We start from the raw sequence: 12,447 nt of genomic DNA, 5'->3' as shown, positions 1-12,447 counted from the left end.
TATAAAAGAGTTGGTGCTTCCGACTTTTTAGCTTTTGAATTAAGGACTGTAGGGTTGAGATGATAGTGGTCTCCCTTAGGATTGGGTAGTCCCCTGAGATTTAGTGTTATTTGTAAAAGAATAATATTAATTTAAGGGTTAAAAACAGTCAAAGGGGTTTGATCCAAGGGTTAAAAGCTTGAAATCACCGACTCCTTTATATTTTTGGAAGCACCATAGTCGGACCGACTCCATAAAATAGAACTCTAATAGTGCTCTTCAATTCAGAGACGTGACGTGACGCTTGAAAGATCCAGAAGCATCAAATGTAAGGACGATCTAAGAAGGCTTATAAGATAAGCAATCGATCCAATTTTTGGACACGTTGGTTATCTAGTTTGTAAGTTTTCCCCACCTATTTTCTTCTAACCGTAAGATTTAATTATTTCAAAAAAATATAATTGCAGATATATTAGTGCATTATGCCCCTTTTTTCCCTTATTAGACCTTATGCTTTACACAACATTTTTTCTTTTTTTATTTTTAAAAAAGAAGAGAAGATGATATCGAGCCTTTGAAGCAACTAATAGGCCAATCTGCTCAACTAAGTTTCTATAATGAAATGACTTGAACTCAAGGACATGCTGATATATAATTTATCACTCAATACTAGTTAAACATGTCGAAAATTTGCCGACATGTCGGAAATAAAAGTCAAGATGCATCTGAACATGCACATAAATAGCAAATCTTCAAACAACATAGTGAAGAAACATTTGAAAACACACACAGGAAACATGCGCACGCACGCACTTACACACATATACGCAAGATAAATGTGAAATGACATCAAGGAATTCAGAATATCCTATTAAACAACACGATCAGATGTCAAACAAATACAGTACGGTGTTTGGTCTAAATGATCAAGTTATATTATACCATAAAAGAACTCATAAGATAAGAGCGATTTTTCTATGATAGACCCTCTTTTTGTCCATTCTTGTGGATTACTTCCATGGTTTGATTAATTTAAAGTTCTCTTGTTAGGAGATTCCATCTTAAAATATGCATGAGAAAGGATCTAGCTAGGCTCGAAGTAAATAAGAATTGTTTAACCTTTTAGCATGTGGGTAATTTGTTAATTGGATAAGGTAAATTAAGAATTATTCCACTATTCCTCGTCGTAGATGCGAGTGTAATATTCCGTGTTGAACGTATGCATACGTACGTTACTTCCTCATTGGAAACAAAAGTTTGAATTGTATATATAAAATAGTCAAAGTTCTACATCTTTACATAATATATAAACTTCGGCCAGGGAATAAGGGAGCTTACATATCTTAGGCACAAAGAAAATAACTTTAGTATATTATATATAAAAGAAGATAATAAAAATGATGTCGCAGGTTAATTTGCCCTCGATCGGTTGTTACATGTCACAGGTAAGGAAACATGATGAGAAGAAACCTTACAAAGCATTATCGTCTAATTTTCGCCGTATTTTATGTTATCTTCCAACCTAATTGAGATCTTTAACCAATAAACTAATCAACTTTATTGTCTTGGCTCGCACTAACATAACCTGTAGGCTAAGCTAAAGCGAACTGGTTCGATTAAAAAATTAAAAATATATGAGTGGCTTCAAATTAAATTAGTCATCATCATCATGTATAAGCTCTTATAAACAATTCTTTGAAAGTAAGAACAAATCATTGTCGACGGCTTAAAGAAGTGTAGAAGTGAGACACGTAAGACGCAATTAATGATCTAAAATGCAAGCTACGTGGAGTCATTAGACGACGAAGAGAATTATTGGATTGCACTAAGCACATCCTAATTAATTATTAAGTTCGTACATGTTTCGCCTTTTGGAATTAGGATAATATATATCTAATATATATGCCCTTCAAAACATAAAAAATTCTTATTTATTCCAGGATGATCAAAATACCTTTGTTCGTTTAAAAATTTCGTTTCAAATTAATATCCCCTTTCTCCTTAGCTAAAGTTTACTAATGGAATTGAATTTTAAAAGGGTATTTCAGTATTATAAGGGGTAATCTTTTTTTTTCTTTCAGAAATTTTCTTTAAATATCCCCTTCCCTCTAGGGTTTACTAGTGAGATTGAATTTTACAAGTGTATTTGGATATTATAAGAGGTTTTTTTTTTTTTCTCTTTCAAAAATTTCCTTTAAATATCACCTTTTCCTCTACGGGTTATTAGTGGGGTTGAATTTTAGAAAGATATTTGGATAGTATAAGGGGTAAATTTTAAAAAAGCCCCTTTAAAACTTTAGTGATTTAACTTACCATTTCATGTTATTAACTTATTATTAGGCTTTACCAAGGCCCATCATAGTAGGCGCTTAATGGAAAAGCCTTTTGACCTTGCTTTTCGATATGTCCTTTTTTAGTAGGGCCATTAAAAAAAGTAAAAACACATCTATATATAATTCTGATATTCTTTTTAATTAATAGAATTAAAGGACAAATTAAAATTTCTATTTTTGAGTTTTCAAATCTCATTTCTGTTTCGTACTATGGCACAAATTTCATCCATTTCTTTGTGCTTAAGCTTTGCTAATATTACTACTATTAGAAGCAGAAGCAGAGGCAAAACCAAACATGCCTGAAGTATTGTCGGCAAAATAATACTAGGGATTCATTATATCAAATTACCTGCAATAACATTTCTCTCTATAGTAAAGTCAAAACCTTTGAATAAAATTTTTTGTCTTTTGCTTAAAAATGAAATTATCTCTTTCCATTCTCTCTTTTAAATTTGTATTGGATAAGTTGTTTTCTCGACCCAATGGGCCTTTCGATCTTTCATACGGTCCATGTTCTCAACCAACGGTCCAGTTTTTAAGTGATGCAAACTAACAATCAAAGCAAAGCCACCACACGCTATACTACTGCATCAAGGTTTTTTGTTGTGTCATATATTGCAATAATTTTGAAGTGAGTTTGATTACAACTTTTATATATATATATATAAATTAATATAATAGAAAGCGGTATCATTAAATGTCGAAAGTAAAAATTGAGCTCATGAATATGCTAAAATATGACTCCCAGATAATATCAATTAACAAGAACCATCACATTCAACTTCGGATATGTATCCACATCAATCTGTCAAATTCTTATAGCCATTTAATTGCACCTTCATTGGCCTTTAATGAGTGTAATTTTTAGTGTTTGGAAAATGTTCAGATGGAAATATATAGATAATTAAATCTAGAAACCCACTTTGAATCTGATGCAAAATTTACAAAGATGGGATCGACCTCTACGTGGCAATAACAAATGCATGTTGGAGCTTATACATGGCCAACATTTTTTTCCTTCCCTTTGCCTCTTCTCCGTTCTTTTTCTTGTCGAAGAATAAAGGCGAGTGTTTTGCGAATCAAGAACAATGTCATTGCTTCCACATGTTGGTAATGCCCCTTTTTTTTGGCCCAAAAAATACGCGACCATATATTTTACAAAAGTGTTATTTGAGTGAAGAAAAATTTCAATAATCTTTGGTTGTCGTATTGTAGAACGCAGCGGCAGTTATCGGTTCGTACATTTTTGCGGAAGCGATTCGCGCAACAACGCGTGAGCCCGGATCGTTTAGATTGATTCACGTGTCCTCGGATCGTCCTTGAATGTCTTCTCACGCTCCACGAACTCGCGGTGGATCGAACTACAAACGAGTGCGATCGCAAATCTACCGTGCAAGTCCCTCTAGAATAATAGGTCAATGGAGGATGTGGTTTTTCTCTATTATTTTCTTATTCTCTCTCTTTTTCCATTATTTTTCATATTTTGTTAGGTGGGATCGCCCGCATATTTATAAGGAATTTCAAAATCCTAATAACGTTAGAGATAAGGCCAAATCGGTTATTATTTGTTATCCTAATATGATTATATTTATCTCTAATTAGCTTTTTAATTTGAAAGCGAGATTAATTCTAATCCAATTAGATAACATAATATCCGTCGGATCGAACCCGCTTATGGGCGTACCCGATTCGATTTAACCGAATGCCAACACGTATAAAATTTTGCATTAGAGTTTTTATTTTCGGAGCCTGTAAACTGAGTGGGCTTAATTTGCTGTGATAAAAAAAACTTAAATTTTTAGCTTGGCGATAATTGTGGCTTCTTTTTTTCTAAAATAGACATCTTTTGTTTCAAAGCTTGCGCATATCCATGCAAATGAGAATTTTCATCAATGGGTTATTTTGGGTTATTTTTGATTTTTTTTTTGTGAGAGATTAAAGTGCAAGTATGTAAATTTGCAGAAACAAAAAATTTTACTGAAGAAGATAAATAAATAAATAAATATATAATCCAAGATAGTATGGAAAACATTGGATAGAAATTTATCTCATTAAATGGTTGGTGTGGAATTAAATTCAGAACCACTTAAATAAAAAAAAAAATCAGGATAACCTTTGATATTATATTATCCAAAAATTAATTTAATGAAACATAATTTAATAATAGTCTTAACAGCTTGATATATTTTACTCTATTTGCAAGCCATTTAAGCAACCTTGCCTTTCCATTTGGGTGCGAGGGGGATTGCATCGTATAAAGAGTTTTCTTTGAGATCGTCCATATGCTTATAATTGTTGAACAAAAAATATTAATAATATTATTTTTAAAGTAATTAATTGTTTCGATATGGTACAAGAGTAGAAGATCTTACACTCGAGCTACACTAGTAATCAAAATCCTAATTATTTACATCTACATTTGTTAAAAGGTATTTGAGTTCGAAAGTGAACATACATGCGTAAGAACCTGCACACACACAGAGAATGTGATTTTGCTATTCATCAATAATCAATAATAGAGTTAATTAATCCTCACCGTCTGATGTGGTTGATACACGTTGATTCAGCCATTGATAAGCGATCAGATAACGAGGTCTGTACGTGATTAATTCCTGCGCATGGGGTTGTAGAAAACCTTATCTACTTCTTTAGTTCTACCTCTCTCAGATAATACGTTTCTAGAAGCAAAGCAAGTCGACGTTGGGTTGTGCCGGATCAACTGCCCCGGCCCACTTTACGAGGAATCACCAATTTTAACTACTAAAATGATAAGTGGATTTGGTGAACAAATCAACTAAACTTGTTGCATGAAGCAAAACAAAAAAAAAAAAAAAAAAAAAAAAAAAACCCTTTTATGAAAAGATTGTGGCATTGATAGTTTTTTTAGGATAACAAATTACATCTATGATCTTATTTCGAAGAGATAATTCTAAAGGTCGAGTACTGTATGTAATACTAGATATATTTGATATCTGGAGGTTTCAGATTCGAAACTAGTTGTTTCACATTTTCAGTTTAGTTTAAAAATGAATAGCATGCTGTTTTTCTCTCTCTCAAAAAAAAAATACTAGATATTTTTGATGATACTCATCATCAATCAATCAAATAACCACAAGCTTGCTTGAATATATTAAAGAAACATATTGAGTACACATTTAAAAAATACCGTAAAAAGTTGGTCATACCTCTTATCTACCAATTATTATTATTATAATAATTTGAATGAATAGAAAAGGTATATCAAATAAAATATTTTTTGTACATAGAAAGTTGTTTTCCGAGAAAAAAAAAACATAAAAAACTCCGTTCCCATTTTTGTCGTTTTCCAAATTATAAAAAATACAAAAAAAACGAAAAGAACATTTTTCATGAAATCCAAAATTTTTTTTCAAAAAAAACTTCTGCTCCTATGAATCAAAAACATGAAAAATACTTTTTCAATCAGAAAATTATTTTCTTAATTTTTTTTTGAAAAACCTAACATCGCAAAGAAGCCGACGAGTCTGATATTAACCATCTTGATGTTTATTTTGTTACATAAATTAACTATGTCACGTGGATCGAGTTCCCGTCCCAATGCTAAACCATAAGATTTTTTTTTTTTTTTTGAGATAATTGAAACCATAAGTTAGTAGCTAAGTAGATCTTATCCAAGAGCTTTAAAAGGCACGCCATTCGGTGCGAATCATTTTGTACCGGACCCAACCTGCCCAAGTTCTCACCCCCACCGAATTAAACGACTCAGCCATATCATGTTGTAGTACGACTAAATATGTTGCAGTAATCACCTTGCACATGCGTCACAACTTATTGCGTGCACCGCGCGCATAAAGTATATTTCATACACCGCATTCTGTTTCTAATAATTAATATATAATTTGACACAAAAAAAATAAATTATTACAGGACTACCGATAGAGAATTTGGAAATCGACAAAGTTATGACATTATTTTTTTGAAGTGTAGAGTCTATGGGCGAAAAAAATTTATTAACTACATATAAAATAATTAACTTAAATAAAAGTAGTACATGCATATTTATGATTTTTGAAAATTGGATGTTTGGGATTTTGATGGACCAATTTCAGGCAATAAATTCTCCCATCCATGCATGCGAATTTCATACACTACAACAAAAACGGTCTATAGCGACACTTTTAAATGTAGGTACATGTCAAAAAAGTGCTGCTAGCTAAAATTACCGACACTTTTAAAAAATATTGCTATATGTGAGGTCGCTAGGTATATAGTGACAGTTAAAGAGTGTCGCTATAACCTAAAAGAGTGCTGTTAATTTACCAACACTTATTTAAGCATTTAGCAACCGCCGAAAGTCTATCTCGTTGGCTGCGGTGGCGGAGGAGGACGACAGTAAAGACTCTTCGTCTAGAATTTCAGTAGATTGAGTGAAGAGAGAAAAAAAAGATGGTAATTGATTTTTTTTTTTCTTTTCTGTTTGTAATCGGGCCAAATGGACTAGGTGTGGTGGGTTGAGTAGAGTAATCTTTTATTTTTGATTGGATTGGGCTTTATATTTAGGCATTAATAGATGTGTTTTTAAATTTTAGAATAAATGGGATACTTATTCAAAAGTGTCCCAAATATGTGTCCTTATAATCTAATTCTGTTGTAGTGATATCAACTAAAAAAGAAGAAAAGTTCCCAGCTTTGGTTGAAGAATAACTTCCAAACGGATAAGAAAATTCACACACAAACTTTATATGAAAGAAAGAATATTTTTCTGATTATTTTATGGATATGAAAGTTTCTACGATATATATTCGGGGGAATAAGTCCAATAAAAAGCCATTAATTTGTAATGTGGAGGTGTTATTAATTGAATAAAATATTTTATTAAAATATTATCTATAGTAAACTTAATTATGAATATAATATTAGTATTTCTTAGGTTTAATGAATTTATTCTACCAGTTGTTTTTACTATGAATAGTATCGTTAAGTTTGGTGATGTGATAATTAAATTTACATTTGCAAAATTTTGGAGTTTACAATCAACTTACGTGCTCTTTTTTTTCTTTTTATTATGGCAATAAACCCTTATATATAACAGTAGAAATTAATTAAAAAGGGATTATTAGATCATTTTTTAAAATTAAAGTCAGTGGTTGCATGAAGGAGACCGCTTGATATATTTTCTATTCGATAGAAACTTCCGGATTTGTGACAGATGCCGCATACACCTCAGTGATAGTTTATGTGAATTGATATTCAAACCTAATATAAACAGACAAGCGTAAACCGACGTGGGTGATATAAGTGCATTTGGTATGCTTCCAGATATGAGTGCGTTTGGTATCCTTCTGTAAGTATATAGCGCTTTGTACTTTCAAGTTATTTTCAATATTGAGACTTTCGAATCGACGATCAACTCCGTTAGATTTGATCTAGAGTATTTTAAGTATCTAGAGAATAAATTTTGCGATTTTTTGATATCATTTGTCTAGTGATCGAAGTGGCTCAAAATCAACAGCTGAAAATAAAAATCTTCCAAAATATGATGATATGACATTAAAACTTTAGATCAAAAATATTGATCTTGTTTTATATAGTATAAAAAAATTTTTATCAAATTTTTACGTGATTTGAATATTTCAACACTGTTAAACTTACAAACGGCTCACCACGGCCATTAAAATTATTGATTTTGAGCCCCTTCGATCACTAGGCAAATTATATTGAAAAATTAGAAAATTTATTTTCTAGGTACTTCAAATGCTCTAGATCAGGTTTAACGGGGCCGATTGTCGATTCGAAAGTTCCAACATCGAAAACGACTTGGAAGCACGGAAGGCTCTGTGTTTCCAGAAGCATACCAGCTCACTCGGATGATATATATAGTTAATGAGCAAATTTGTGCAACTAAATATTTATTATTATTATTTAATTAAATTGGATGATAATTGATTGATATTTTTTGAATTGTTATTTTGTATAGTTGATTATCTTCTTTGATGAGCAAATGTAGAATAATTATACTTATTAATATATATCAGTACATATTTCTTAATTTAATTTAGATATTTTGATTGTTTTTAATATATTATTACATATAATCACCATATAATTAAAATGATATTTTATTTTAGTATATACCACTGTATCATGAATGTTTAGGAATTGTCCTATCACTGCATTACGTGCGATAAGAAAATACCATATTTATTTTCGTACGTAAAATTGTGTTCCGTATATCGCAATGAGTCGATTACAATATATTTTCTACGGTCACACCTGAGAACGTCGAAACATATCTCTATATGTTTTTGCTCTAACTCCATTATTAATCCATCATCACTAATAATAGTACTATATTATTTTTACGTTTGCAATATTAATATTTAGTTAACTAAATTAAGTTATAGAACTTAGATTATAATAATTCTAAAATTTTGAACAAAAAATTACAATCAATTAAAAATTAATTGGATGCAACAATAGAATTAGGTGGTGTTTGGCCTAGTTTTTAAAAAACGCTTTTGGGTTTGAAAAGTGATTTTCGGCTCAATAGAGCGTTTGGCAAACTCACTTTTAAAATCTGATTCTGCTTTTTAGAATCAAAAAACTGATTTCGAAAATCTCAGAATCAGAAGCAGAAGAAAGCTGCTTCTTGAAATTTGATTCTGATTTTGAACTCAAACTTCAAATTTTTATTTTAATTTTAAATTTAATACTTAAATTTAAATTTAATTTTAAATTTTATTTTTCAGATTCATTTTTGAATTTTTAAATTTTAACTTTTAAGTTTTAAATTTTGAAAAATAGATTTCAAACTTTAAATTTTAAATTTTAATTTTAAATTTCAAATCTCAAATTTTAGATTTTAAAATTTTAAATTTCAAATTTTAAATTTAAGATAAAATTTAAAATTTGACATTTTAGATTTTAAAATTTAAATTTAAAAATATAAAATTTTTAAATTTTAAATTATAATTTTTATCTTCAAATTATAAATTTCAAATTTTTAAAATTTAAATTATAAATTTCAAAATTTAAAAATTTAAAATTTAAAATTTAAATTTCATAATTATTTTAAATTTAAATTTTAAAATTTAAAATTTAAAATTTAAAATTTAAATTTAAACTTTGAAATTTAAACTTTGAAATTTAAAATTTTAAATATATTTTTTAATATTAATATTTTATATTTTAAATTTCATAATTATTTATATTTTTAAAATTTTAATTTTAATTTTAATTTTTAAATTTCAAATTTAAAATTTAGTTTTTAAATTTTAAATTTTAAATTTAAAGTTTGAAATTTTAATTTTAATTTATATTTTTAATTATTAAAAGTTTATATTTTAAATTTCATTAATTATATATATTTTAAATTTAAATTTTTAAATTTTTAAATTTAATAATATTTTAAATTTTAAATTTTTAAAATTTTAAATTATCTTTTAAATTAAAATATCATATTTTAAATTTTGTACAATTTTGAAATTTAAAAATTTTTATTTTAATTCAAATTTAAATTTAGATTTTAAATTATTTGAAAAAAAAATTTAATAAAATTATTAAAATATACAAACATCAAAAAAAATTTGCCAAACAGTTTTTCAAAATCANTTTGCCAAACAGTTTTTTAAAATCACTTCAGAAAATTCACTTTTATCTAAACTAGATCATCCAAACGCTCTACAGTTTTTAACTAAAATCATTTCTCGAAACCAAAATTACTTTTTCCGAAATCACATTTTTAGAAGCTAGGCCAAACGATCCATTAGTCTACAAACCTCTATCCGACAATATTTTTTATTTTTTTTAAAAAATATATTTAAATTTGAATTCAAAAATTCAAATTCAAATACGTGGGCTTCTCCTCATTTCACAAATAGAGAAGAAACGAGCCAAGGAGAAAAGGACAAAATAGGGAGAGGCAGAGACTCGTGAGGGAGCGTCGGAGCTACAACGCCTCTGACACCTCGGTATCCACGCACGATTTCCATTGGCCCCTCACCCACCACCCTCTGACTCACTCCCCTACCCACCGACCCAATTACTCCCTGCACCTGCTGCATCTCTATTCCTACGTACACCTCCTACTAAGTACACCACACTCGATCTCCCGACGCTATCAGCCTATCACGCTAATATATATATATATATATATATATATATATATATATATATATATTTTATTTAACCTCATACAACATTTAAATTGAACATTTACCACATCAGCATGTAAATAAACCCTATTGTTAAAGTACTACTTTTGTACATAGGAACGGGGCATACAGATTGTACTACTACACCAGGTGCATGCTACAATTTCTTCTTCTCCCCTTTTCCACTACTATAAATACGCTCCTTCCACCCTCCGCTCCCCTCATCCCAAGTACTCTTACAAAAAGACCCCTGAAAAAACCACAAATAAATCACCCGCAGAGGCCATGGACGGGTACCACCACCACCACCACCACCACGGCGGGAGCGGGGGCGGGGGCTACGTCACCCCGGGATACGCGCCGCCTGGGGCCCGCTACGACGGGGGGTTGCCACCTCAGCCGACCGTTAGGATCTTCTGCAAGGCCAACGAGAACTACAGCCTCGCCGTTAGGGACGGCCACGTCGTCCTCGCCACCGCCAACCCTAACGACGATTACCAGGTGATCCATCGATCAATCACTAATGGGGCCGCTCTCTTTTTCTTTTTCTTTTTTTTTTTTTAAATTTTTTTTTGGCTGTGGGTGGATCTTTGGATTTCTAGTTCGTCCTTGTAATTTACTATTATATATATATATATATATATGTAATACATGTGCTTATTTTTTGAAACAAAAATTTAAAAATGCTATGTTTGTGGCGGATCCTCGAATTTCTCGCTGGCCCTTGTATTTTTCTCATTTTAGTTTTGCGAAAAGTCTAAAACGGTTAATTTCAATATTGGTACGTGCGTACGTACGTAGCACTGGATCAAGGACATGCGACACAGCACGAGTGTGAAGGACGAAGAGGGTTACCCAGCCTTCGCCCTCATCAACAAGGTTACCGGCCAAGCTCTCAAGCACTCCCTCGGCCAATCCCACCCTGTAAGTTTAATTTCCTATATATATTATATTGTTTTTTGTTGATCTTAATGAATAATTTATTTATAGCATCTATATAATATTTACATATACATGCATGCATGTATGTATAAAATTTGGTTAGGTTCGTGCGGTGCCGTACAACCCGCAAGTGCTGGACGAGTCGGTGCTGTGGACGGAGAGCCGGGACGTGGGGCATGGGTTCCGGTGCATCCGCATGGTGAACAACATCTACCTCAACTTCGACGCCTTCCACGGCGACAAGGACCACGGCGGCGTCCACGACGGCACCTCCCTCGTCCTCTGGAAGTGGTGCGAGGGCGACAACCAGCGCTGGAAGATCGTCCCCTACTGTATATATATCTATATATCTATCATCACCCTCCTCTTCTTTTGTTTTTTCTTCTTTTGATTTTTTAGCTGTTCTTCACCATAGATACATATTATTGTGTTTTCTTCTATCTTCTAGTTCTTTAATTTTTCACCCTATTTTCTTTTCACTTAATTGTTATATTTATCGATCCTTTACTGCAGGAACGTACAACATGGTGGAGATTCTACTCTGATCTTTCTCCATCAATGGCCTGCTACTATATGTATGCTGCTGCTGCTGCTCTGCCTGAATAATGTCGTACCTCTATGGCATCTTGTTGCTCTTTCTTTTTCTCCTTTTTTTGGCTTATTTTGGAAGCATGATGAGTGGAGAGAGAGTTATAATGAGCTGTGTGGACTTTGTGTCTGTGTTTGTACCTGCTTGCTTGGTATGCGTGTTTGTGAGGACGTGTCTCTCCTTTTATGTTTAGTGGACTATATGTTTTCTATCTATGCTATATTATGCATGATCATGTCTCCTTAGTTTTATTTCCTTTGCCTAATCACTCCTTCGCGTGCTTTTCAATGAGAGTTGACAAGCAGAAAATAAAAATTAAACTTCGGTTCTCAAAGGTAGAAATTTTAATTTGATGATTCTCAGGACTCCACCCTAAAATAAAACTGTTATTAGTGATTTTTAAGTGCTTCATTTAGTAACTACACTAAGGCATTTCTGTTTAAACAACACTTTGTGTCAGTGCTGAATAAAT

The 12,447-nt window shown here is 31.3% G+C and overlaps 1 protein-coding gene across 1 annotated transcript; it reads left to right on the top strand.

Moving 5' to 3' along the window:
- On the top strand, nt 10,661–12,204 carry LOC109709677 (ricin B-like lectin R40G3). The gene is made up of 4 exons (XM_020232001.1): nt 10,661–10,945; nt 11,246–11,368; nt 11,490–11,718; nt 11,900–12,204. Coding segments are annotated over exons 1-4 (570 nt in total). The 5' UTR covers nt 10,661–10,729; the 3' UTR covers nt 11,902–12,204.

The sequence above is a fragment of the Ananas comosus genome, linkage group 4, assembly GCF_001540865.1.
Source record: "Ananas comosus cultivar F153 linkage group 4, ASM154086v1, whole genome shotgun sequence".
NCBI classification, from domain to species: Eukaryota; Viridiplantae; Streptophyta; class Magnoliopsida; order Poales; family Bromeliaceae; genus Ananas; species Ananas comosus.
This window is presented reverse-complemented; position numbering and strand designations above follow the sequence as displayed.